Source organism: Sebastes umbrosus, chromosome 8 (genome assembly GCF_015220745.1).
Source record: "Sebastes umbrosus isolate fSebUmb1 chromosome 8, fSebUmb1.pri, whole genome shotgun sequence".
NCBI classification, from domain to species: domain Eukaryota; kingdom Metazoa; phylum Chordata; class Actinopteri; order Perciformes; family Sebastidae; genus Sebastes; species Sebastes umbrosus.
In genome coordinates this window covers 12,721,351-12,744,286 of record NC_051276.1, presented here as the reverse complement: position 1 = coordinate 12,744,286, position 22,936 = coordinate 12,721,351, and the positions used below count along the sequence as shown (strand labels likewise).

The 22,936-nt window shown below is 40.3% G+C and overlaps 1 protein-coding gene across 5 annotated transcripts in view; it reads left to right on the top strand.

Annotated features, from left to right (window-relative positions):
* The first annotated feature begins 10,526 nt into the window (after positions 1–10,526).
* grid2 (glutamate receptor, ionotropic, delta 2) overlaps positions 10,527–22,936 on the top strand; it is a 560,240-nt gene continuing 547,830 nt past the window's right edge. For all 5 annotated transcript variants that reach the window (XR_005207895.1, XR_005207896.1, XM_037778044.1 and 2 more), the window contains exon 1: positions 10,527–11,164. Coding sequence is in view for 3 of the 5 variants with exons in the window: in XM_037778044.1 (XP_037633972.1) it covers positions 11,077–11,164 (88 nt within the window). In the remaining 2 variants the exon portion in view is untranslated. The remainder of the gene's footprint in view (positions 11,165–22,936) is intronic.

Below are 22,936 nucleotides of genomic sequence, written 5' to 3'. Positions count from 1 at the left end.
CAATTTGGCATATTTAAACAAAACCAACAACAACTTCCAACAGCCATATGTCCTTACAACCTTAACTAATGTGTTATCACCGGTTAGATTGACATAATGAGAAAAATAACAGCTTCAGTCCCTGAGGAGCTACGTCAGCATCTTAGCATTAGTGACAGTTGTGTCCAGTTACCCAACGCTATACAGCAACTGCTTAGAGCCTATGGATCAAAAAGCTGGGGACAGAATCATTCCCATACACTGGTTAAATTTGCTTATAGTATTTAAGTTGTCAGCTTACACTGTTCATTTTGGGTCTTTTCATACAACAGATGGAAACATTTTTTAAAATAATGTTGGACTAAGGCTAGTGGAATTTTTGTTTTAGTCTTTGTACTCCCTTGAGACTTTGCATAGCGGACTGTGTGCTTTCCGGCTGGATACCTGTGCTGCGTGCACGTTGATATCATTATGGGAAAAGGAAAGTAATTCACTCTGAAAGAAAAAGGAATGTTTAACCTGTGGTTGAAGCCGTCCTCGTCAAGTGGATTGATAATGCATGGTCACCTAATGCCCCCGAAGTGGAACTTTGCCGACCGGCTCCTCGACACCGCAGCTCCAGCAGTACATACAGAGCGGTTATGTCTCCCTCCATGTTACATGTTTTAAATTTGTCGGGTAGTGTTTTTGAGAAGTCTTTTTTTTTACAGTCTGGTTGTAAAAAACACAAGCAGAATTTCCAGTGCTAGTGCAACTTTGGCAGTCATCATCAGGTCCATAGGGGCCTTTTCCCTAATCAGTGTCTCCATGTGCACTTATTATGGAGTGTCACTTCACATGGGGTCACACTTGCAGAGGTGGAGCACTAAGGAAGAGTGGTAAATAATCAATTTAAAAGTGGGACGCACTTAACATTCTCGACTGTTAGCGAGAAACAGGTGTCACCATTGATATTGACAGACACCTTGTTAAATTATATGATGTTCTGTTCCCCTTACAGTGTTTCACATTTATAACAGTGAGCCTGATCTAGAATAAGGTGTATTCTCCTTAAATTGATGCTTGCATGTACAAAGTAGTGTTGCACAGTTTACAAATACTAGAAAGGTATCATAATACCTTACCATTAAAAACGGAACTATTCCCTATTTTATTAGTACAGGTACTTTGAGAATGATAGTGGTTTAATAAGACCCATAGGCTATTTCCCATGAGTTGCATTGTTGGGCAACAGCGGGGCAGTGTGTGTTTGTAGCACTCCGCTTTAGAGGACTGCATTGGGATTGGGATCCCGCGGGGAATTCCTGGCATGTGTGCTTTTCTGTAGGGGTGGTGGAGTATGGTTAAGATTCAAGATGTTTATTGTCACTCCGGTTATACAAGCACAATCGTGTGAAATGCTTTAGCTGGGAGGCTCCATAAAAGAAAGAAAATAAGTAGGAAATATACAAGGAAATCTAAAATATAATACCATAAAATATAATAACAAAATAAAGAAGCAATATAGTAAATATACAAGGAAAAGAAGCACTATAGACTATAGTAAATAAACAAGGACATATTAAATATAATACAATCCAATATAATACAAAAATATAAGGGAGGTTAAGGTTGCACTGATACACACTTGCAGTAGGAGCATTTTATTTTCACTCCCCATCCCCTCTACTGGTTTTGGACCAACACTTCAATCAAAAATGCATTAATGTGATAGAGGTGATAGGTAAGGAATTATTGGCCAGAAAAGGACTGAAGCATAGTCATGATGTTACCAGTAACCATTGACCTCTACTAGCAATGTACAATCTTATGTAGTATACTGTGCTGTATAACTCTAGACACTACACTGAAAATGTTATATGAGAATGGTTGTTGATCTGCTTCAGTTTAGTTTCAGCACCACCCGACTGGACAGCTCCACTGTTGAGCAGGAGCCGAGCTGAGTCTTTCAGCACCACTACATATGGACAGCTCCCTAAAATGCCTGGCAAAGCTACAGCAGCTGAAATAATTATTTTCACCTAAAGACAGGGTAGGGAATACTTTCCTCAAGTCCTTTGACCCCACTGAAGGCTAACCTTAACCCTGTGTTAATTGTTTGTTTGCTTTATTTGTTTTATTTGTACTTTGCAGCTTGACTGCTGAGTAAAAACAGCCCTTTTAGCCCAATAACAATTAAAGGGAACATCAACGAGCGGATAATATAGGAACAGTCTTGGCCAGAGAAGATTTCACATAGGCTACTTGTAATGCAAATGTCCACCATTACATTATCACCATGGGGAAATATTTCCTTTCCTCATTTGCACTGGAGAGTCCCAAACATTAGATATCCAAGGATGCAGGGAAAAAAGGGAGAGAGTGATTAGAGAGAGAAATAAAGGGGGAAAAAGGTGTGTTCCTGTATTAATTACCCTTGAGAACCTCCTCTCAGCACCCTGAATTAGTTCAATACCTAGGCCTCAGGCTAGGATCTTTCTCTCTCTCTGTCTTTCTCATGTTTTCTCAATCTATCAATCTCTGCCTGCCAGTACCCTTCCTGTCCAACCCCCACACTCCAACCCTCCCAGTTCCCCCCACCCTATACTTTTTCTTTATCTCCAGGGTTAAGGGGAATAAAAGGTATAAAGGGATTTAATTTTATGCCTCACTTCAGAAGACTATTTAAGTCCAGATATTTGATAGAAAGGTGAATATATTACTAATTAAAGACAGGCACAATGATGGGGAATCAAGATTCTACCCAGCTGCTCTAATATGTGAATACTACAGAGACAATGCACAGACACATGCACACAGAAAACAAAAAGGTCAAGGCCTTGATCACATTTCTTATCTTTACACAGCACACACCTTTTCTCACCCCTTGGGAAATATCCCCGAACCCCACATAGTTTAAAAAAAGGTAAAGACCAAAAACTTTTTCTGCTCTTTTCACCTCACCCTTTGTTCTCTCTCCTTTGCTGTCTCCACTTGTCTGCCCTCTCCTCCCATCTCTCCACTCTTAGATAAGGAATACTCTTTGTGTGTATCAATTATTCACTTAAGATGAGTTTAGATCTAGGTTGTGTTTGTGTGTGTGCAGTGAGAGAGGATAATGGTATGTGTGCGTGGTGTGTGTGTGTGTATGTGTGATCTTAATGCCACAGTTGGATTCACGGTGGCGGTTGCTCTCTCCTGTGTGTGGCCCTATTCTAATCTATGTAAGCAACAACTGATTTCTTAGCAAAAAACCTTAATACCACTTATATTACAAAGAGAAAAGTGACAAACAACTACTCCATGTAAGTAAATATTGTTTGCATCACCACACAAAAGGAAAAGGATAGTAATCAACATTTGCCAACATACCAACGTGTTCTATTGTTCAAATCAGTAGGGTTGACACATGTCAACCTTCACTGATGGTTAAAATATACAAACAAAACAACAACAAAAATGCTGCTTAGCTTTTGTTTATGGACGCACAAATGTCAGCTTGTGCTGATTTTTGTTCTCTTTCTTTTCTGTGTGAGAATAAATCGTCTCTGTGGGTTGTTAGTGGCAATTTGAAAGTGTCTGATGGTACTCGGGCTTAATAATTACTGTCTGGCCTTTCCTTTGGAGGCGCGTACAAGCTAACACACATATACATGTGCACACAAACAGACACACACACACACGCAAGCTCATGATAGCAGGTTTTGCTTCCGACGCAGTAATGTTGGCTTTTACTGCCCTGCCACTTAATGGCTTCGGTGGCAACACGGAAAGAGATGCATAGTTGTTTTATACAATGCGCAAAATATCTGACATCAACTCACACACATCCATGTCCACATGAATATACAGATGCAGACCTCCATCTACTTTTAGATGAAAATGTCCTTGAGAGCTAGTGACAGCATTAGGCATGCATACTAACAAGCCACCCAGCTCACACCTGAATTACTCTTTGTCTCTCTCTGAGGCGTATATGCCTGCCTATCTGCTCTTCCCTACCAGTGTGTATGTGTAGCTTTTTAGGTTTGTAAGCTCATCAAAAGGCTTTTACGTATATCCTCTATAGCATCCAGATAAAATCTCACTTACATGGACGGGGCCCCGACCACTTCGAAGGTGACTCTTCTACCAGCTTACACAAATAAAGGGCAGCAGCTGTTTAAGAACAAAGGGGGAGCTTACAGTCTTTTAAATTGCTTTTAATCTTACAATTAAATTTTTTTTTGTGTGTCATTCATATTTTATTCAGTGGATAATAACAATAAAATTGGGTGGTAAAGTTAAAGTTTTGGGAATTCAAATCCTATATCTGCATTTCACAAATTACTAGGGCTGTCAATCAATTAATATATGTAACCACAATTGATTGCATGATTGTCCATAGTTAATCGCAAATTAATCACACATTTATCTGTTCAAAATGTACCTTAAAGGGAGATTCTTCAAGTATTTAATACTCTTATCAACATGGGAGTGTGTAAATATGCTTGCTTTATGCAAATGTATGTATAAAGGCCATTTATTATTGGAAATCAATTAACAACACAAAACAATGAAAAATATTGTCAATAAACCCTCACATTAAAAATATGCTCAAATCATAACATGGCAAACTCAAGCCCAACAGGCAACAAAAGCTGTTAGTGTGTAAGTGTGCTGACTTGACTAAGATTTGCCCAAAACTGCATGTGATTATCATAAAGTGGGCTTGTCTGTAAAGGGGAGACTCGTGGGTACCCATAGAACCCATTTACATTCACATATCTTGAGGTCAGAGGTCAAGGGACCCTTTTGAAAATGGCCATGACAGTTTGTCCTTGCCAAATTTAGCACAAGTTTGGAGCGTTATTTAGCCTCCTTCATGACAAGCTAGCATACCCAATATCCATTGGTTGGTAACAATGGATTCCTTATGTTTTTTTAGTTTCATATGATACCAGTATCTTCACTATAGCTTTAAAACTGAGCTCTCTACAACCTAAAAATCGCGAGTTGTGTTAAAGAAATTAGTGGCGTTAAAATGAATTTGCTTTAACACGTTATTATCGCGTTTACTTTGACTGCCCTACAAATTCCATGGCAGTCTTACCAGTTGTACTTTTAAACAAGTGGTTAATCAATCAGTCAAAGATATATTAGTAGGTTAGTGAATTAGTGAAACAAGCTTAATGTACTTACAAGTTTCCAGCATCCTAAAAAGCTTCCTAACTTACAACATATATTATAACATATATTATAACATACTACTCCTCATTCAATATTTGTGAATTGGCACATTATTTGTCTGTAAATGTTTTTCTCAGAATGTTAAAAAAAAAAAGCTCAAGGCACTTTTCTGTCATTTTACTGAAAAGAAAAATCCTATGCATAAATTGGAGAATTTCTTTTTACAATGTGTTTGACAAGTTATGTATTTCATAGCAAAAGCGACAGCTACAAACAAGAAAATGGTGTCCTGCCAACAATGGATTATGTTCAGTGCTGTCCATTTGTCCACAGATTGACACAGAACTAGTGAACCCTGATAAACAGTTTCCAACGTTTCTGTACCTGCCGATTAGACCATTTAACTTACATGTTTGCCTCATCCAGAACTGTTTCATTCCTACAAGGTGGAGATGCATTGTACATGAGGAGTGGGAAGCACTTATACCTGCAGTAGGCAGAATGTTTTTGGCATCATTAGACAAAAAACTCCATAATAACCTTTCAGCATCAAGTGTTCTGAGAGAAAACTAGACGTCTGCACCGCCTCTTGGCTCGGTCTCCAGGCTTTAAAAAATCTAGCCGGGAGACTTTAGCCGATAACCGGTCATTTCAGAGAAAAATAGGCATTACAGTAACAGAATATGGATTCATATTTGATCAGCGCTACCTAGTTAGACCGTTTGATCGGAGTTTGCGAGTGATTGACAGCTGGCTCATAGATGGCTCTAGATCAGCTCTGATTGGTTGTTTTCCTCCGGTCTTTGAAATCTTGCAGATGCCATTAGGAGCGCCAGAGGACACAGAGGCACATGATTTTTTTCTAGATTACCTGTCTAATGCACTACTGTCCGGATATAGTGACCCGTTTACAAAAATAACTTTTATATTTGCTCCAATTCTACCCACTGCAGCCTCAAGTAGAAGTATAGTAAATGTACTTTCCACCACTGCACGTTACTACTGAAACAAATACTCAATTAAAGGCAGTGTAAAGTTTTTGACCACTGAGGGAACTGTAGAGCAAAATTTGATGTGAGCGTTCTTCGTATTGTCCGAATCGCATGTTCTACCAGCATGCGACAAAAAAATGCACATGCACTCCGCAATCACAGGAGTTATGTGACACGCATATCTCCCGACTACTTGTGTCAACAGTTGGTTGCAGTAATGCACCGGAACTGCATGACTGCATTCAGATGCTAGCAATGCAGTTTCAAATCATTAAAAAATGCTTTACAAGTGTTGTATGGAGTAAGAAATACACTTACACACAGTTTGTAAGTCCTCAAGGACACATACAGTATGTGACTGTTTGTCAGACAAAATGAGAACCTTCAATATCACTTTGAATTACTACACCGGTACGGGAATTTCTCAGTATTTTTGTCATTTTATAGACAATGATTAATCAATTATTCAAGGAAAAAAAATAAACGCTGGAAATAATCATTTGTTGTGAAATGAGAGAACATGTCTAAATGTAATGGTAGAAACCAACATATTTTTGGCCTAAGTGTGTCTGTCTTTCCTTGATTTCAGGTGACATGTGGCCTATTTGCTGTTTTAGTTTTTACTTCTGCTTCCTTATTGGACATACACTCATGTTCATCTCCATCATTCTCATCTTCCTTTCTCTTTCCCAAGTTGCAGGAGCTTATCTTTGACTTTATTACACCTCTTTCAATTAACAGTTTTAATGAACAAGGATGTCACATTAATGACACAAAGCCTAGTAGTTAATGTTGCATGACGGACACAACAGGACCTATGAGACACTTTATACTTTGTGTGTGGGTGTATGTGCTGTATACACTCGCTTTGTGACTGAGAGTTAACCAATTTCATTGTGTGTCCATGGCCCTACTTTTTACCAAGAAAATTATGCCTTTTTAATTTTGTTTACAGTTATCAACAGTGAGTGCTGAGAATAACTCTCACTGCTGGTGGTGGATGGATCCCCAGGGAAGAGAGTATACCAGGCAGTGAAAAAAGTAAAGCAAAAGTAAAACATTGCTGCGAGGCATTAACAGAGTGTAAAACTTGTTACCTAAAATGGTCTTGGTTACAAGACAGAGTTTCTAAGAATTAGTGCTATGGTGAGATCTTATTCTCAAAAGGATATTTTGTGAAAGTAAAACGGCTGTCCAGAAGGAGGTAAATAATCAGGGGTAATGGCATATACAGTAGGGCTGGAACGATACACCTATCTCCTGATTCGATACTATCACGATACTTGACTGCCGATTCAATATGTATTGTGATTTTTAAGTATTGCAATTCTACGAGTAACAAATGAACAAGTTAACTTTTTTAACACTAGACCATGGGGAAAAGTTGAATCATACACTTCTAGGGACTTTTACTTTGGAAAATATCTAAACTGATACAGTAAAAATGTTTATTTTTAGCATGTATGATGATAATGATGATTTGACCACGGAGATGCAAGTGACGGCTGTCTTGACCTCACGTTACCGAAATACAATAGTTTTACCGCAGTTTTCTGATTTGTCCTTTCGGCTGGCTTCGGTTTGTTTTGGTTGAAGGATACGGAATGGATATGACGTCACGTTACTTAGACTACAACGGTAAAAGCAGTAAGTTCCTTCAACCTCCGCATAGACTCAAATTAAGCAAATATATCGATTCTGGCATTAAAAAATATATTTAAAAATCGTACAACAAAAATTGTGATACATAGGTGAATTGATTTTTTCCCCCATCCCTAATATACAGTAGACAATACTGTTATTATATTGTGAAAATCACTAAATCATTATTTTCCGTTCTCAGTGGATTTGAAGGTTTATAGGATCCATAAAAAGTAATAATTTTACTATGTCCTAAAATTACATTTTGGAGATTTGAGGTTGTAAACTGAAAGCAGTAACACCCACATATGTACAGTAAGAGCCTATAACAACCACATATGGGAAGCATATTCACCAGTGCCAGATACTACATGTGTACGTGTATTCATTGCGGGGTCACAGCATACACAACTACTCATCAGTATCCACACTGTCCTCAGCTGAAGGATCAATCTTCAGCCAACACACAGGATACATTTGGAGGTCTTAGTGTCCACTGCACATCTGGTGCAACATATCCCTCTTTCAAATAGGTGATTTCCAGAAATACATGAGCTGTGTGGTGCAAGGATGCTGTTCAAGGTTACACTTTCTCAGTCTTTTTGCTCAGCAGCAGTCCAAATATTATTCAACCTGTTAACATTAAATCCAAGGTTTTACTTTATGGGAGACTTCACAACAAACAGAAGGATACATTTTTTTTACTGATTATTTCATGACCCTAAACTCTTATCAAATTGAATAGAAGGTTGAGCCCTCTCTGTTGATGTTTTTTTTTTTTTTTTTAAATGAATTGGTCAAATCAAATTATGCAAACCTCCTAAAAGTAATTTTCCTGCCAGAAAGTGAAATACATTTTACAATCATTTATATGCAAGAGTTTGGGTATGAATGTCTTAGAGTGGCATAAATTCAAGGAGTGTGTTTTTGTTCTCCATGTGAATAAAAGGTATTGTATGGGACTCATTCATATTAATGAAAGGTCAATATGTCCTATTCTGAATGGGTTACATTGTGGAATCAAATCAGAGACACCACAAACTTGTCACTTGTTTATAATGTCTCTTTTAAATACAGCAAAATCCTTTTTCAATCTGTACTGAAAGAGAAAAATAAATAGCACACTTTCTCCAAGTGCTCAGAAGTCAATCATTTCTTCAATATCACTGATATGCAGACCACATTTTGTAAGTATTTCATTTTGATGTAAGCACAAACATTAGATATTGAAGTATTTCATCTTGTTTTTATCTTCCAATATTTTTGTTTACGTTCCCTTTGCTGCGTCTTATCTCTGTATTTTCAGCTACAGCTCACTCAGCGAACAAGAGATGTTCCCCTTCAACGTGAGTGGTTATATAAACATTTAATAATAAATCAATAGCGTCAAATAGGAGAAGTGAGAGCAGCTTTCGCAGCATCCATATCACTGTCAGTTTAATCTTCCATTCCTTGAATGCGTACAAAACAGTCAATCCAATGGTAGCCTGAGGTTTCCAACACTCCTAATCCCTAATCCAGAGTCTAGGGCAGATTAAGAGGAACCCTTGGGACTCCGGTTCTTCAGGGAGGCAGGGATGGATAAATGGATAATAGTGGGGGTGTGTGGATATAGAATAGATGGACAAAAGGATTGGGGATAGGGAAAGAATAGGATGGAGATGGAGATGGAGAGAGGATGGTCATATGATGGATGGACACATACAGGAAAAGATGTGAAAGATGAAAGCATCCTGTCCCAATAATTGCTATGAGTAATTTGAACACTATAACTGATTAGAGGGAGAATGATGAAACCTGAAACCACCCAACAGCAGGGTAAAGTCGATGGATATATATTGCCAATGTAAAAAATGTTTAAATCAGTGCTGAGTTGATGACCCAGATAACCTTAAATATGATGAGTGATGACCAACTGCCACCCCCAAACACCAGCCTCTTGCTGAAGCGAAAAGGTCTCGGATCGATGGCTGCCTGAGGTGCCCGTGGCAGAGCTATAAGGTTGGCAGATTACCCCTCTCTTCATCTGTCTGACTCTCTGTAGACACCCCCTCCCTCCGCATCCCTCCTCCATCCTCGCCTCTCTCTTTCTCCAAGGTAAATCCAGACAGTAGATGCGCGCCCTGGCTGGCAACTGCTGCTGCTGCTGCTGCTGCTCATAGTTGCTGCCTCTTTCTCTCTCTTTTTCTCTCTCTCCTGGGTCCCCTCCCTCTCTCCTTTCCTCCTTCCCTCCCTCTCTCTCTCTCTCTCCCACACGGACGCGGCAAACCTCCTCTTCACCAGCCACCGTGCGTGCTGCTGAGGCTGACGCGAGTACCCGCATACGGAGTGCGGAGAGCGGACCGCGGAGTGGCGTTGCGCGCATCCTCGGGTATTTTTTTTCCTCCTGATATAGCCTAGCCTACATTTTTTTTTTTCCCTTTCCTGACTGACGCAGAAAAAGAAGTGGAGCTCTCTTTCATTGTATGTGTAAGAGCCCTCTCCATCCTGGTCTCTCATCTCTACAGGAAACTATAGAGACAATTACGGAATATGGTTACCTCTCTCTGTGGTAATGCCATGTGACAAGGCTTTTTCATCATTTCTTTCCACTTCCAACAACAAAAGTCGCTGGGTTCATCATCTTGTGTGTGTATTGACATTCAAAGAGGGGTCTAAGTGAAGGAAGAATAAAAAAAAAAAGCCTGTGGGCAAAATGGAAGTTTTGGCCATTGGCTTGGTGCTCTGAGGCTGAGGCTGCTGCTGCTGAGGCTGCTGCTGCTGAGGCTGCTGCTGCTGAGGCTGCTGCTGCTGCTGCTGCTGGTGGTTTGGTGATTGGTGCAGGGGGGAAACTGCGTCGCCAAGTCTGAGAGGCTGGAATCACGGGTCAGTAGAACTGGAACCCGCTTTGCAACATAACGCGCTTTTTCTCTCACGTTCTCGAATGCTTCCAGATGTATCCAGATGCAGCTCAGTTCGCTTTAACGCGGCGACGTTTGGATGCGGTTTGTTTCCTCTGCGGCTCTGAGTCTCTCCGCTCGACCATAATATGATTTAACGTTTGGGAGGATATTTCAACAGGGTGCCAGTCTGTGTTTGACTACACGGGAATCTCTACTTCTTCTTCCAGCATCACACTATAACGTCTAGAGAAGAATACATCAAGGATAGAAGACATTAAAGGGATTTTCCTTGACCGCCCTACAGATGGACTAAAAAAAAAAAAAGCAAAGAAGCTTCAGTTTCTCTGGATTTTAACTCTGTTCACTCTCACTCACTGAGCTGTGTGTGGGTTTTTTTCTCTCTTGTGTTTTTGGAGGAAATAATTCTGGACAACATGAAAGTTATTTCGGCTATTTTGCTCGTTGCCGTTTGTTGGAGCCAGGAGTGGAAGTCTGCGCTCTCAGATTCAATCATCCACATCGGTGAGTTACTGCGCTTTTTTTCTCCTCTCCTCTAATTCGCGGCCACAATAAGGCTCTGTGTGTGTGTGTGTGTGTGTGTGTGTTTGTGCGCGTCTCTCAGGAAACAGATTGGACGGTTCAGCCTTGATGTGCTGCTTAAATCACATCACTGGCGATTTCTTTGACCCTCTGTTGGTATTTTGGTGGGCTTTTTCTATGAATATACACTCTGTTGATACCATACTTGAAATGGGTTTCAAGCTGGATTTTTTGGCACATTTGCTTCTTTGGTGAAATAACGATCTGCTTTGCGCCATTATGGACATCGTTCAAATGAAGTTTGCATTTGAGTTGGGGGCTTATTGAGCATCAATTGACTATGCACACTCTAATATATGAGAATTGCTTTAAAGTCGTTTTACTCCAGGTGGTGAATATCACTAAATGGCCATATGGATTGATGGATTGATCAATAAATGCAACGTTTCCCTAGAATTTCCCATATAACAATGGCTGTTGTGAGGACAAGGATGCTTGGAAAAACAGGTGGTTTATAGGATGGCGTGATGATGATGCCCTGCATGGCAGAGGGATTACCCAGGATGGCAGCGAATTTTTCTACTTATAGGTTTTTTTTCCTGGAGCACAATGGCATTAACACCATGCATCGTGAGCTAGCCTACTGCAGTGCCTGGAGAGGGGAGAAAAAAACCACCACCGGCTTAGTGTGTGGCACTGTTGTGTCGAGTGTGATTTTCGACATCAGGGAGCGTATTCTTTCAGGCGATGTAGCAGCGCCTCCATATAGGTAGAGAGAGAGAGAGAGAGAGAGAGAGAGAGAGCGAGAGAGGGAGGTGGGGGGGGGGGATGACGACTCTGGTGAGCGTGTCTTGCAGGATGAGATGAGGACGCGAGGTGGTGGTGGGCACACATAATCGTTGCACAGCTCAGTGGCCTCCAATGGGCGATAGACCAGAGAGAGAGAGAGAGCAGTGTGTGTAGGTGCCTGAGTGAGAGTGATGACCAAACACGCACACACACCAGCAGAAAGATAAGCACCTGTCCATGTTGAACTTTTTTTTGACACATGGCCAAGATCACATCCATATTTTAACACTCGCACACATCCACACTCAAACACACACACACACACACGTTACACATTATAAGCCACCACCACCAATCTAGCCCACTGCATTACTGCTGCCAGGGAGGGAGGACTGGCCCTGTTTGATCCATTTAGGCCCTGGCCAGCTGATTTACAGAGCAGACCCCATGCAGGCCAATTTAGCGGCTACCTCGACACAATTTGCCAAGAGCTGGATCAGTTTCGAGGTCTGCACTGGGCTGCAGACCAAGCGGATGCTTCATATCAGACTTACAGCAGCAGCATGGCCAAATGAATGAGATTTACACAGGTCAAGTACATAGTGGCTGTGTGTGTTATGTAATTTGCAGACCACGGAAATGCAGGTAATGCAAACAAATCACGTTGAAAACCTCTTGTCGGGGAAAGCAAACATTACAGATGATGCCTGTTAAAGTGGGGGTAGGCAGTATATTTTTGGCATCATTGGGCAAAAAATTCCATAATAACCTTTCTGCATTTTGTAATTCAAGTGTTCTGAGAGAAAACTAGACTTCTGCACCTCCTCATGGCTCTGTTTACAGGCTTTAAAAAATCTAGCCGTGACGGGAGACTTTGGCCAATCACAGGTCATTTCAGAGAGAGTGTTCCTATTGAGTGTTCCTATTGGCTGTGCTCCGGCTGGTTGGCGGTGCTTGGTATTTTCTCGACTGAACATGGCTGCCGGGTTACAAACTTTCTCATTTTACAGCTAAACAGTGCACTACAAGATGTTTCTGAAAACATTTGAGGCGAGAAATAGGCATTACAGTAACATAATATTGATTCATATTTGATCAGCGCTGCCTAGTTTGACCGTTTGATCGGAGTTTGTAAGTGATTGACAGCCGGCTCTCAGAGACGGCAGCTGGACGGCAGACTCCAGATCAGCTCTGACTGGTTGTTTTCCTCCAGTCTGTGAAATCTTGCAGATGCCATTAGGAGCACCGGAGGACACCAGAGGACAAAGAGGCACATGACTTTTTTCAGATTACCTGTCTCATTCACTGCTGTCAGGATATAGCGACCGTTTTATGAAAATTACTTTTTAAAATTATATTTGCTCCATTTCTACCCACTGCAGCTTTAAGCACTAACAGTTAACTGGCTGCCCGGTTGTCATGGAGTTTTGTTTTAATATTCATATTAGGTTATACAGAAATGTTAGTGCAGTACAGTAGGAAGGCTGATGGAATATTAGCAAAGCCACACGTGTGCAGAAGCCTCGTCCTTCATACAGGTTTGTAGGCTGTGGTGCTGGCCCTACAGGGGTTACAGTGTAATCCACTGGTTTAGACAGATCACCCTGTGACTGGATGGTTTGATCACAGCAGCAGCCACATGTTCTGCAAGTGTCTCACAGCAAGATACTGAAACTTTACCAGCTCACTGACTGTTAGTTTCTTTAGATAAGAGTGTTAGCAATGTGACATCTTTAGGCTTAGCAAGACTAAGACAGGGATCTCCAGCTATGTAGGCTACTGTAACTGCACTGATGTCAGCTACTGGAACTGGGTCAAGGTTCTCTATATGTACATTGTTCCTTATATCTAGGCTAACTGGGGCGACAGTATAGTTTTCAGACATGGTGTCTCACTAGCTCTAGCTTCTTGGTATAGACTCCATGAGGTTGACAAGTAGCATGTAAGCTGACTTGAGGTTTTTGCTGTGCTGGCATATTAGAGCTAAGTTCTTGAAGTGCTGGGTAAATAGGTTGCTTACTTATTGGGTAGCAGTCTATGAATTTTTCTGAAAATATATATATATTTTTTTTTTTAATGACTCATAACGGATGATCCTGGCTAGCACAGTGCTAGCCTATTTATTACAGACAAAGTTAGGAATAATGATACGGATAATAAGGTTAGGAATACTTATTATTATGCCTGTCAATCGACTCAAATATTTAATTGCGATTAATTACATGACTGTGCATAGTTAATCGCAAATTAATCACACATTTTTTATCTGTTCAAAATGTACCTTTAAGGGAGTATTTAATACTCTTATCAACATGACAGTGGCAAATATGCTTGCTTTATGCAAATGTATGTACATATTTATTACTTGAAATCAATTAACAACTCAAAACAATGACAAATGTTGTCCAGAAACCCTCACAGGTACTGCATTTAGCATAAACAACATGATTAAATCCTAACATGGCAAACTCAAGCCCAACAGGCAACAACAGCTGTCAGTGTGCTGACTTGACTATGACCTGCTCCATACTGCACTTAAGAAACTAATTTGTGGCCAGAAATACTACACATACAGATTGTATACTCAACACCACCCTAAATAGATACAGCCCTTTGATAGTATTCAGTGTTTGTGTTTATCTATGTGCCTATATTTATATGTAAAGAGAAGAGCAAACATAAAGATGGATAGATATATTGTAGTGCACTGTATTACAACAGTCAGTAGCTGAAATTAGGCTGTACAGACATGGGATTTACACAAGTAGAAGCTCTCAAATCACCTCCAGTTTGCAACATAATCCATACAAATCCCAGATATATGTTTGAAGAGCAAATTTAGTGACATGGATAATGAGAAACCCCAGCTATTCCTCCTTGACACTTTAGTATAAACCAGGCCAGTGAGTGGTTTCCAATTAGTAGAATAGACAGCGTGTTGTTTATTGGTTGGCTGAATTTATTCCTGTTTAGTTACAACTCCATGTAAGCAGTGTGGTATGGGTAGCTCACCCTTCCTTGAATTAACAAGCGTATGGGCCCGTAAGTGTTGGTGTGTGAGTGTGTTCGAGGACAAAAGATCAGTGTGGGCGGCTGGTTGGTGTGATTCCAGTCAGTGTCTTTTTCCCTCTCACCTTATTTCTAATCAATAGTTAATTTCCCAGCTACAAGTACTTTGAATCACAACAAAGGGTTATCACCCCAAAAACAATACTTCTCTGTCCTCATTCTGCCTCTCTCTCTCTCTCTCTCTCTCACACACCACCCTCCTTGTCCTCACTTCTTCAGCAAACCTTGGGTTATGGATACAGTGGAAACAAGTGCAGGAAGGAGTATTGTGATTTGCTATCATTGTTTTCTCACATAAGGTTGTATTGTTTCAGGGAAAAAGAAGCCACACTAGTTTCTGCTTCTAGTTTTTGCATTTTGCAAGAGGAAATAATTTATATCCCTCAAGACTTTCATTTTTTTTTTTCATTCCATTTTCTCACCCACTCTTGCAATGCTGACCTGTCTCTTTGTGTGTGTGTGTGTGTGTGTGTGTGTGTGTGCGTACGCGTCATATTGACTTAGGCATGAGACAGAAAAAAAATACTATACCCAGCAGGAACATCACATTGGCATGTCAGAAGTAATCCCTCTTTAATCTCTTTGTTGCTGCTAAAGATGGAATAAGGGAAAAGGAGAGAGGAAGATAGATAGGCAAAGGGAGATGTATATCAAAGGGAGAAGGAAAGTAAAAGATAGGGAGAAATAGTGCACTTTGTATTGTCCTCATCTACCATTTTTAGCTGTATATACTGAAAACCTGTGCCATCCTATCACTGAGCCGCCTTTATTTCTGTGATATTAACAGCAGTGACCGGCAGACGTTTTCATCTTGCACTGTCCAGGCATTAAATGTGATTGAGCTGCTGGGGAGCTGGCACCACTGCCTCGTCCATCTCTCTCTCTCTCTCTCTCTCTCTCTAATGATCAGCATGCAGAAGGAAAAGGGGGAGTCCGCTTGCCTCTTGGCCCTCTCTGCATCGTGTGCTGCATGGCAATCGTCCTCTGCTTTATGAGGGTGGTTCGTATGGATTCTGGACATGTGTGTGTGTTAGAGAGAGTGTGACAGTACGTGCGGTTGATCGTGTGTATTCCTGATTAGTAACACTCAGAAAGGCACTGTGATTTATGCAGCCAGATTAAGTCCTCACGTCAGAGTTGCACTGGTTTTGAGACATGTAGTGTGTCAGAGTGCATCCACTGGCTCACTGTGCATCAAAGATGAGGGAAAGAAGCTAGCAAATGAGCCTGGTTCAAATCATGTACTGGACACACTTCTCTCTCTTGTGCACTATTCTGTTACCAATCATTAAGATACAGTATATTAGATTTGTCCTGGCTGTACTTATGAGTTTTATGGTTGTTCTGAGCCTATAGATGAATGTAATTCAGAGTTGTTCACACATTTCAAATGTCAAGGGCATCTAGGGAATATTGAAATGAGATGGCTACATACGACATGATGTCTATCCTCCACAGCCACATATTATATAGATACCCGTGTGGTTATGGGTTTGTCTCTTCTTGTTGCTCCTGCCTAGATCACAGCAAAGTAGAAACTGAATGTATAAACATTTAGATGAAGAGAAAGGAGGAAAAATTGTTCCCCTGATATTTTATCTTGCAAGGAATCACCTACTTTTGAGGTGATACAATGTGCAGTTTCTAATGGAAGAGAGTCTAGATTAAAACATCAGTTATTGCATGATCTGTCATGTCATGCCTTGCTCTGGCATTGCCTTTGAAATATGGCCTGCAATAATGTGATGTGCTCATATCTGCAGTGTTATACCTGAAATCATAGGACACTCAGTGGGCTTCATTTATCTTGCAGAACATCATGAAATTTAAACAGGACACAGTGTGAATGGGCGCATTAGAGTACACTTCATATGTAAATTTAGGGATGGGCATTTCAAGCAAAAGTACTATTCGATAATCACTGGGAACTTTTTGATCATTCTTCAAAGATCGCCAATCTGACTACCAAAAACCAGCATTTTTACTGTACTGTATTTCAGCTCCAGCTCTCTAGTGCACATTTTGAGCCACAGCTTCTGTGGAAACACAAATGACATCTACAGATTTTAAGGCATTTCACAGTCGGACTCTTCGGAGGCACATTAAACAAGATTGCCCAACATTTGCATAGACATCAGCCCTAATGATACGAGGGGTGTAGGAAAATATCGATACACATGAGTATTGCGATATTATGTTGTGAGAGACTGTATCGATTCTCCAAAACAATATTGATTTTTAATTAACATCTTAAAAATCTGACTGGCTGCTGTCGGGCCTGGACGCTATTCAATCTTTAGGAGATTGTAGCAGGCTCAGTTTTAAAGCCAGTAGAAATCCTGAGGAATCCATTGGTACCAACCTTGTCATATTAGCTTGTCGCGAAGGACGCTAAATAACACTCCAAAGTTACGCAAAATTTTGGGGAGGAAAAACTGGCATGGTGATTTTTACATGGGTCTCTTGACCTCTCACCTCAAGATATGTGAATGAAAATGGGTTCTATGGGTACCCACGAGTTTCCCCTTTACAGACATGCCCATTTTATGATAATCCCATGCAGTTTGGAGATAAAACCATGCAGCTTTTTGCATGCAGTATAAATGTGTTATTTTTGTCTATTCTAAAATTGTGTATTTCTGGTGTGGTCTTTATACTCTGACAGTTTTCCTAAAATAAAAAAAAGAAATCGCGTATATATTGTCTTGCTTACAGTATCACAATATATTGAATTGTTACCTTTGTATCATGATACATATCGTATCGCCAGATTGTTGCCAACACACAGCCCTAAATGATACACAATCATTGCTTTATCTGCAAAATCAGAACAGTAATTGCTTTTTAGGAACCTTTTAATGAAGATTTCCCTCAAATGTATTTACAGTTTGTGTGTCTGTCAACCCACAATTTAAATATGATATTTAATTTAACCTTTTTGTGATACATCTTTGTCTGTTAAACTCTGTGTCCTGTTATGGTCAAGGTAAGCTGCTGTATGGGAGACCTGTGTCATTTAGATGAAAGGGACAGAGATAAAAAAAAAGGTGTTATCCTCGGGACGCCCAGTTCAGTTAAGGTGATGAGGAAGGGAGTGAGGGATCGACAGAGAGATTATTGGATCTATGCAGTGTGAGCACATGTGTGTGTGTGGCTCTGTCCTTTAACAGCGGTGAGGGAGAGAAAAAGGATTTCTGTCATTTCGATGGGAAGAGTTGAAAGACAAAATGAGAGGTTTCCATTATTTGTGGGGTGAGGAAATAAGGGGGAGAAAGACAGAGAGGGAGATTTGTCCTGGCATGGCCTGGTTTTTCTTTCACGTTGGTGCTATTCTGGTCTTTTCCATGGAGAAGGATTTTCTAAACATCTCAGTATGTGTGAATGGCTGTTCCTGCCTGGTTTTGTCTACGAGTTTCACAGCTGTCAACACCGCTTCCTCTTCTGAACTTCTGTGTGTGTGTATGCGTGCACACGTGTATTCTAATCTTCAGTTATGCACCGATTCAGAACGGTGGGGGCTCGGCAGTGTGTATTAAATGCTTGACATCTTTTGAGTTATGTATCTATGAGTGTTGACAGATGTGCTGGTCCATGCTTTTTTTGACTGGGAAGATTTAGCACCTCAAGTTTCTGTGTGCATGAACACCGGTGTTTTATGTATGTGTGTGAATATGATTCACAGAGGTGCAAACTGTGTGATATTTGAGACTGTTGTGCATCCTCTTGTGAAGGAAAGAGACAGACAGCAGCTCTGACGTCTGTACCTGGTCACTGAGGCAGAACCCCTAACCAGGCCACAGAGACGGAGGGAAAGAGGGAATATGTGTATGTGTTTCTGAGGTTGAGGTGGACTGACAGGTAGCTGTGAGAAGAAGTATGATTGCTTGTCTGAGGTTGACTGCAGATGTAGGCTAGGAGAGACAGCCCTGCCCTGCCGAAGGTGCTTCATCTCACCGCAGCAGTCAGTGATGCAGGTAGAACAGACCAGATGGCCTGGGAAGGACTTGTACAACACGGGCTCTTGTTCCCGGATGATTGTATTGTGTGTTTGTGTTTATCCCGTCGACACACGCAGAGTCACACACGCTTAATGTCAGCTGAGGACAAGAACCTTTGGTGTTCACCAGAAAAAGGTCTCTTGCTTGCTTTTTGTGGAGATTGGCTTGACCTGCTTCTGTGAGTAGAAGCATGCATATAGATTACACACACACACACACACAGACTGTGTAAGGACACGCTTTTGCTCTGGCTCTGTACTCTTAAGATTGGGTTTTGAATGAAGACATTTTCGAATTTTCTGGTCAATGTTTCGTTTGAGGAGAGAAAAGCTAGTTGGTTGTAAAGGCTGTGCTAGGGCTGGGACGATACACCTATCTCCCGATTCAATACTATGACAATACTTCAATATGTATTGCAATTTTTAAGTAGTGCGATTCTACAAGTATTGCGATTTGATATTATAATTTATTGCAATTTTTGTTAACTTTTTTAATACTAGATCATGGGAACAAGTTGAATCATACACCTCTAGGGACTTTTAATTTGGAAAATATCGAAATTCATACCTTAAAATGTTTGATTTTCATGTCCTGAAATCAAATATATCTGTCATTGTAAGGCATTATTCATTGTTTTATACCTCTGGTGAATATAATCCAATCAATCTTATTTTCATATATATATTTTGTATACACTGTACAGTACTGTTTGCTAACACCTGATTTGAAACAGCTGCTCATCATATATGTTACTTTGGTTGCATATTGTTTGAGACATACATGCATGTGATCTGTATTTTATATTATTTTAAAACCAGTGGGGACATTTCACACTACGCACAGCTCCCTAGCTAATCCTACTGCCTCACGCTGAGGAAGTAATCACACTATTCGGCATATTATTCACAAGACGAGCAAAATACAAACATGTTGAACAAACAGTGAAACTCAGTAGAATAATACCGATTTGTATGCAGTGAGTCTCTTTCGGGAAGAGTGCTTGGTGTGCATGAGGTCTATGTAATCATGCTAATAATGAGAGAAACTTCAAAGGAATTTTGTTGTCAAGGACTAAGGACTAGCATGTCAGTTTTGTGTGTGTGTGTGTGTGTGTGAGAATGTGTGTGTGAGTACACTTCCATGGCTGTATGCACATCTACATTATATGTGGGTGTAAGTGTCCTTGTATGGTGTTTATTCATTCAGTACTCCTTACATTCCTGTAGTATGAATAGAGAGTGAATATTTACAGCTGCCCTCTCCACCTCTCTCTTTCTTTCTTTTTCATGGTCTCTGTCTCTCTGCTGACACAAATGCTGTTTTAGTCTTCAGGCAATTAGCGCTTTGTCTCACTGGGTCAGAGGGTGCCCTAAATGTGCATAAGATGCGTTATTCTGTATATACTGTATTTGCATGAGCATCTCAGGCGTGCATGTGTGTGAGCATGTTCACACATTAAGCAGTGTGCATACAGCCTGCACTTGCATGCACCTCAGAGTGCTCATTTGTGAGCACATGTCCAGACTGCCGTCTTGTTTAAGGGCACATGCCAGCATGTGTGTGTGTGTTTGTGTGTATATTTATGTGTGTTTCATCATGCATATGTGTGTATGTGAGTTATTCGCTGGCAGTGTCTCTCTCTCCTCTGAATTATTTCCTCTACAACCAATCATAGGCAGGCTGCTCTTCACAGCACTATAAAACACAGAAGGCATGGCATTCGCACATTTGTTCCACATAGTGCACACTGCACTTTAACTAAAGCATGTGTGCTCACACACACACACACACTCACACAGACACACAAAGGTGCACACAAGGAATACTAGTCTCAAAAAAAAAATGTGCACTCTAAATAACTAGGGCTTTAAAAAACGCATTAACGCAAATTAGTTTTTACGTCACTAATTTCTTTAAAGCATTAACAAAACTTTTGATTTTTAGGTTGTTGCGGGCTCAGTTTTGAAGATAGAGTGAAGATACTGGCATCATATGAATCTAGAAAAAAACCTAAGGAATCCACTGGTACCAGCCATGTCATACTAGCTTGGCACAAAGGAGGCTAAATAATGAGCCAAACTTTGCGTCGTCGGTAGATGCTATGAATGTAGTGCATTTACCATTTAAATCTAAGGAATATTGCCTTTTATAGTCTTTCCTTGCTTCATTCATTGGTAAATGACTTATTGACATGAAGATGGTTGGCCATGATTTGTACTATAGCCTTTCACGTAAGTGCAGGCATGTCCGGTGATGCTGTGGTTTCGAATCCACCCTACTTTTTTGCTTCAACAACACACCCCGTCATCTTTATTATTGACCCTTTCAAACAAATAAATACATGAATAAATATAAAAAAAAAAAAAAAAACATTCTGAGTAGAACTTTTGAGACGTAAAGTCTTCACAACAAGTACCGGTATGCTATTTGGGTAAACAACATTACCACCTGACAAGATCGAAAATAATGATTTGTGCATTGATGAAGTTGTGCACGTATAGATAACAACACATTTGTTATATTTTGTGTTATTTGTATAATATTTTCTCCTGTGTTGCATCATACTGCTCGACCCATGTGTCTCAACGTGTGAAATCTCTCCTGCCTTCAATGATCCCAGCACAAATCATACATGTTGTTTACTGAGCAGCAGTGAAGTAATTACTTATTTCCAATCTCTATTTATATCACACCTTCGCTGCTAATACTCCTTCGCTGCTAATTTTTGCAACACTCCCACAACCGTCTTCATATATTCAGAAAGAATCTGCAAAGGCTGGAAAACAAATAATAAGTTCTTAGATGCATTGAGTTTCTGTCTTGAAAAAAATGCAACATTGATTTAACATTTAACATTGATTTTTTTTAAATGGTGCTTCACAATTAAATTATATTTTTTTAATTCAGAGTTGTTTTAATACCGATACGAATATTAGAAATGCATCCGATACTGCCCAACATTTGGGATTGGTCGGTGAGTATGCCTGTCTATGCACCGATCCGATACCAGGGCTTCCGCCAGGCCTGAGATGACTCCCGCCAGGCCAAAGCATCGGGGAATTATGTATTTTAAGTGTTTTTTTTAAACTAAATTGTGTTATACAATTAGCAAACTCCTTTAAGGAAAAAACAAGTGCTAGGTTGTGTGCTTCACGTTAGCGAATGTCGGTGTTTGTGGTCAAGATCGAGAGAGAGAGAGAGAGAGAGAGACAGAGAGAGCGAGGGAGCGTGTGTGACGGAGTGACGGTGAGGTGAAGTCAGCCATAACTAGCTGTGAGCCTAGCAGTGCAGTGTGTGTACAGTTTAGGCTGTCGTCGGTAAATACATGCTATAACTCCTCCAAGACACAAGCCAAATTCCCGTGTTTTGTGGGGTTTTTCCATACATGACTCGGCGCGTCAGCCCAGCACGGCAGGGATTTACGTCTCCATTACAACAGAGCTACCTGCTTGAGGTTGTGTGTGACCGCTGCTGTGACTAGTGGTCAAAGGAGCGGCTGTAAAACGGTGAAAACATTTCATTTCCTATATTCTTCACAATAACAGTCCTCCGTTATGGGCTCTTGTTTTTTTAAAGGCATTTATTATGAAGCAGCAAAATCAGGAAATGTTGGTTTTTAATAAAAACAAATAAAGCAGATATTTGAAAGTAGGGGTGTTTTTCTTGTTGTGGTTCTTTAAGATTAAACCCTTAATATCAAGTGGGCCATGTGTAACATTAAATTGTAGATAATACAATGGACATGAAAAATTATAAACTAATTCTAAACCATTTGTTATGGAGGACTACAAACACACACGATCAGAGCAAATCAATAACATAAATTAATTTAAGTTGAATAAATTAGTTGAAATTCACATAGCTCAAGGATGTATTGCACTGCTGTGGTTAATCAGTA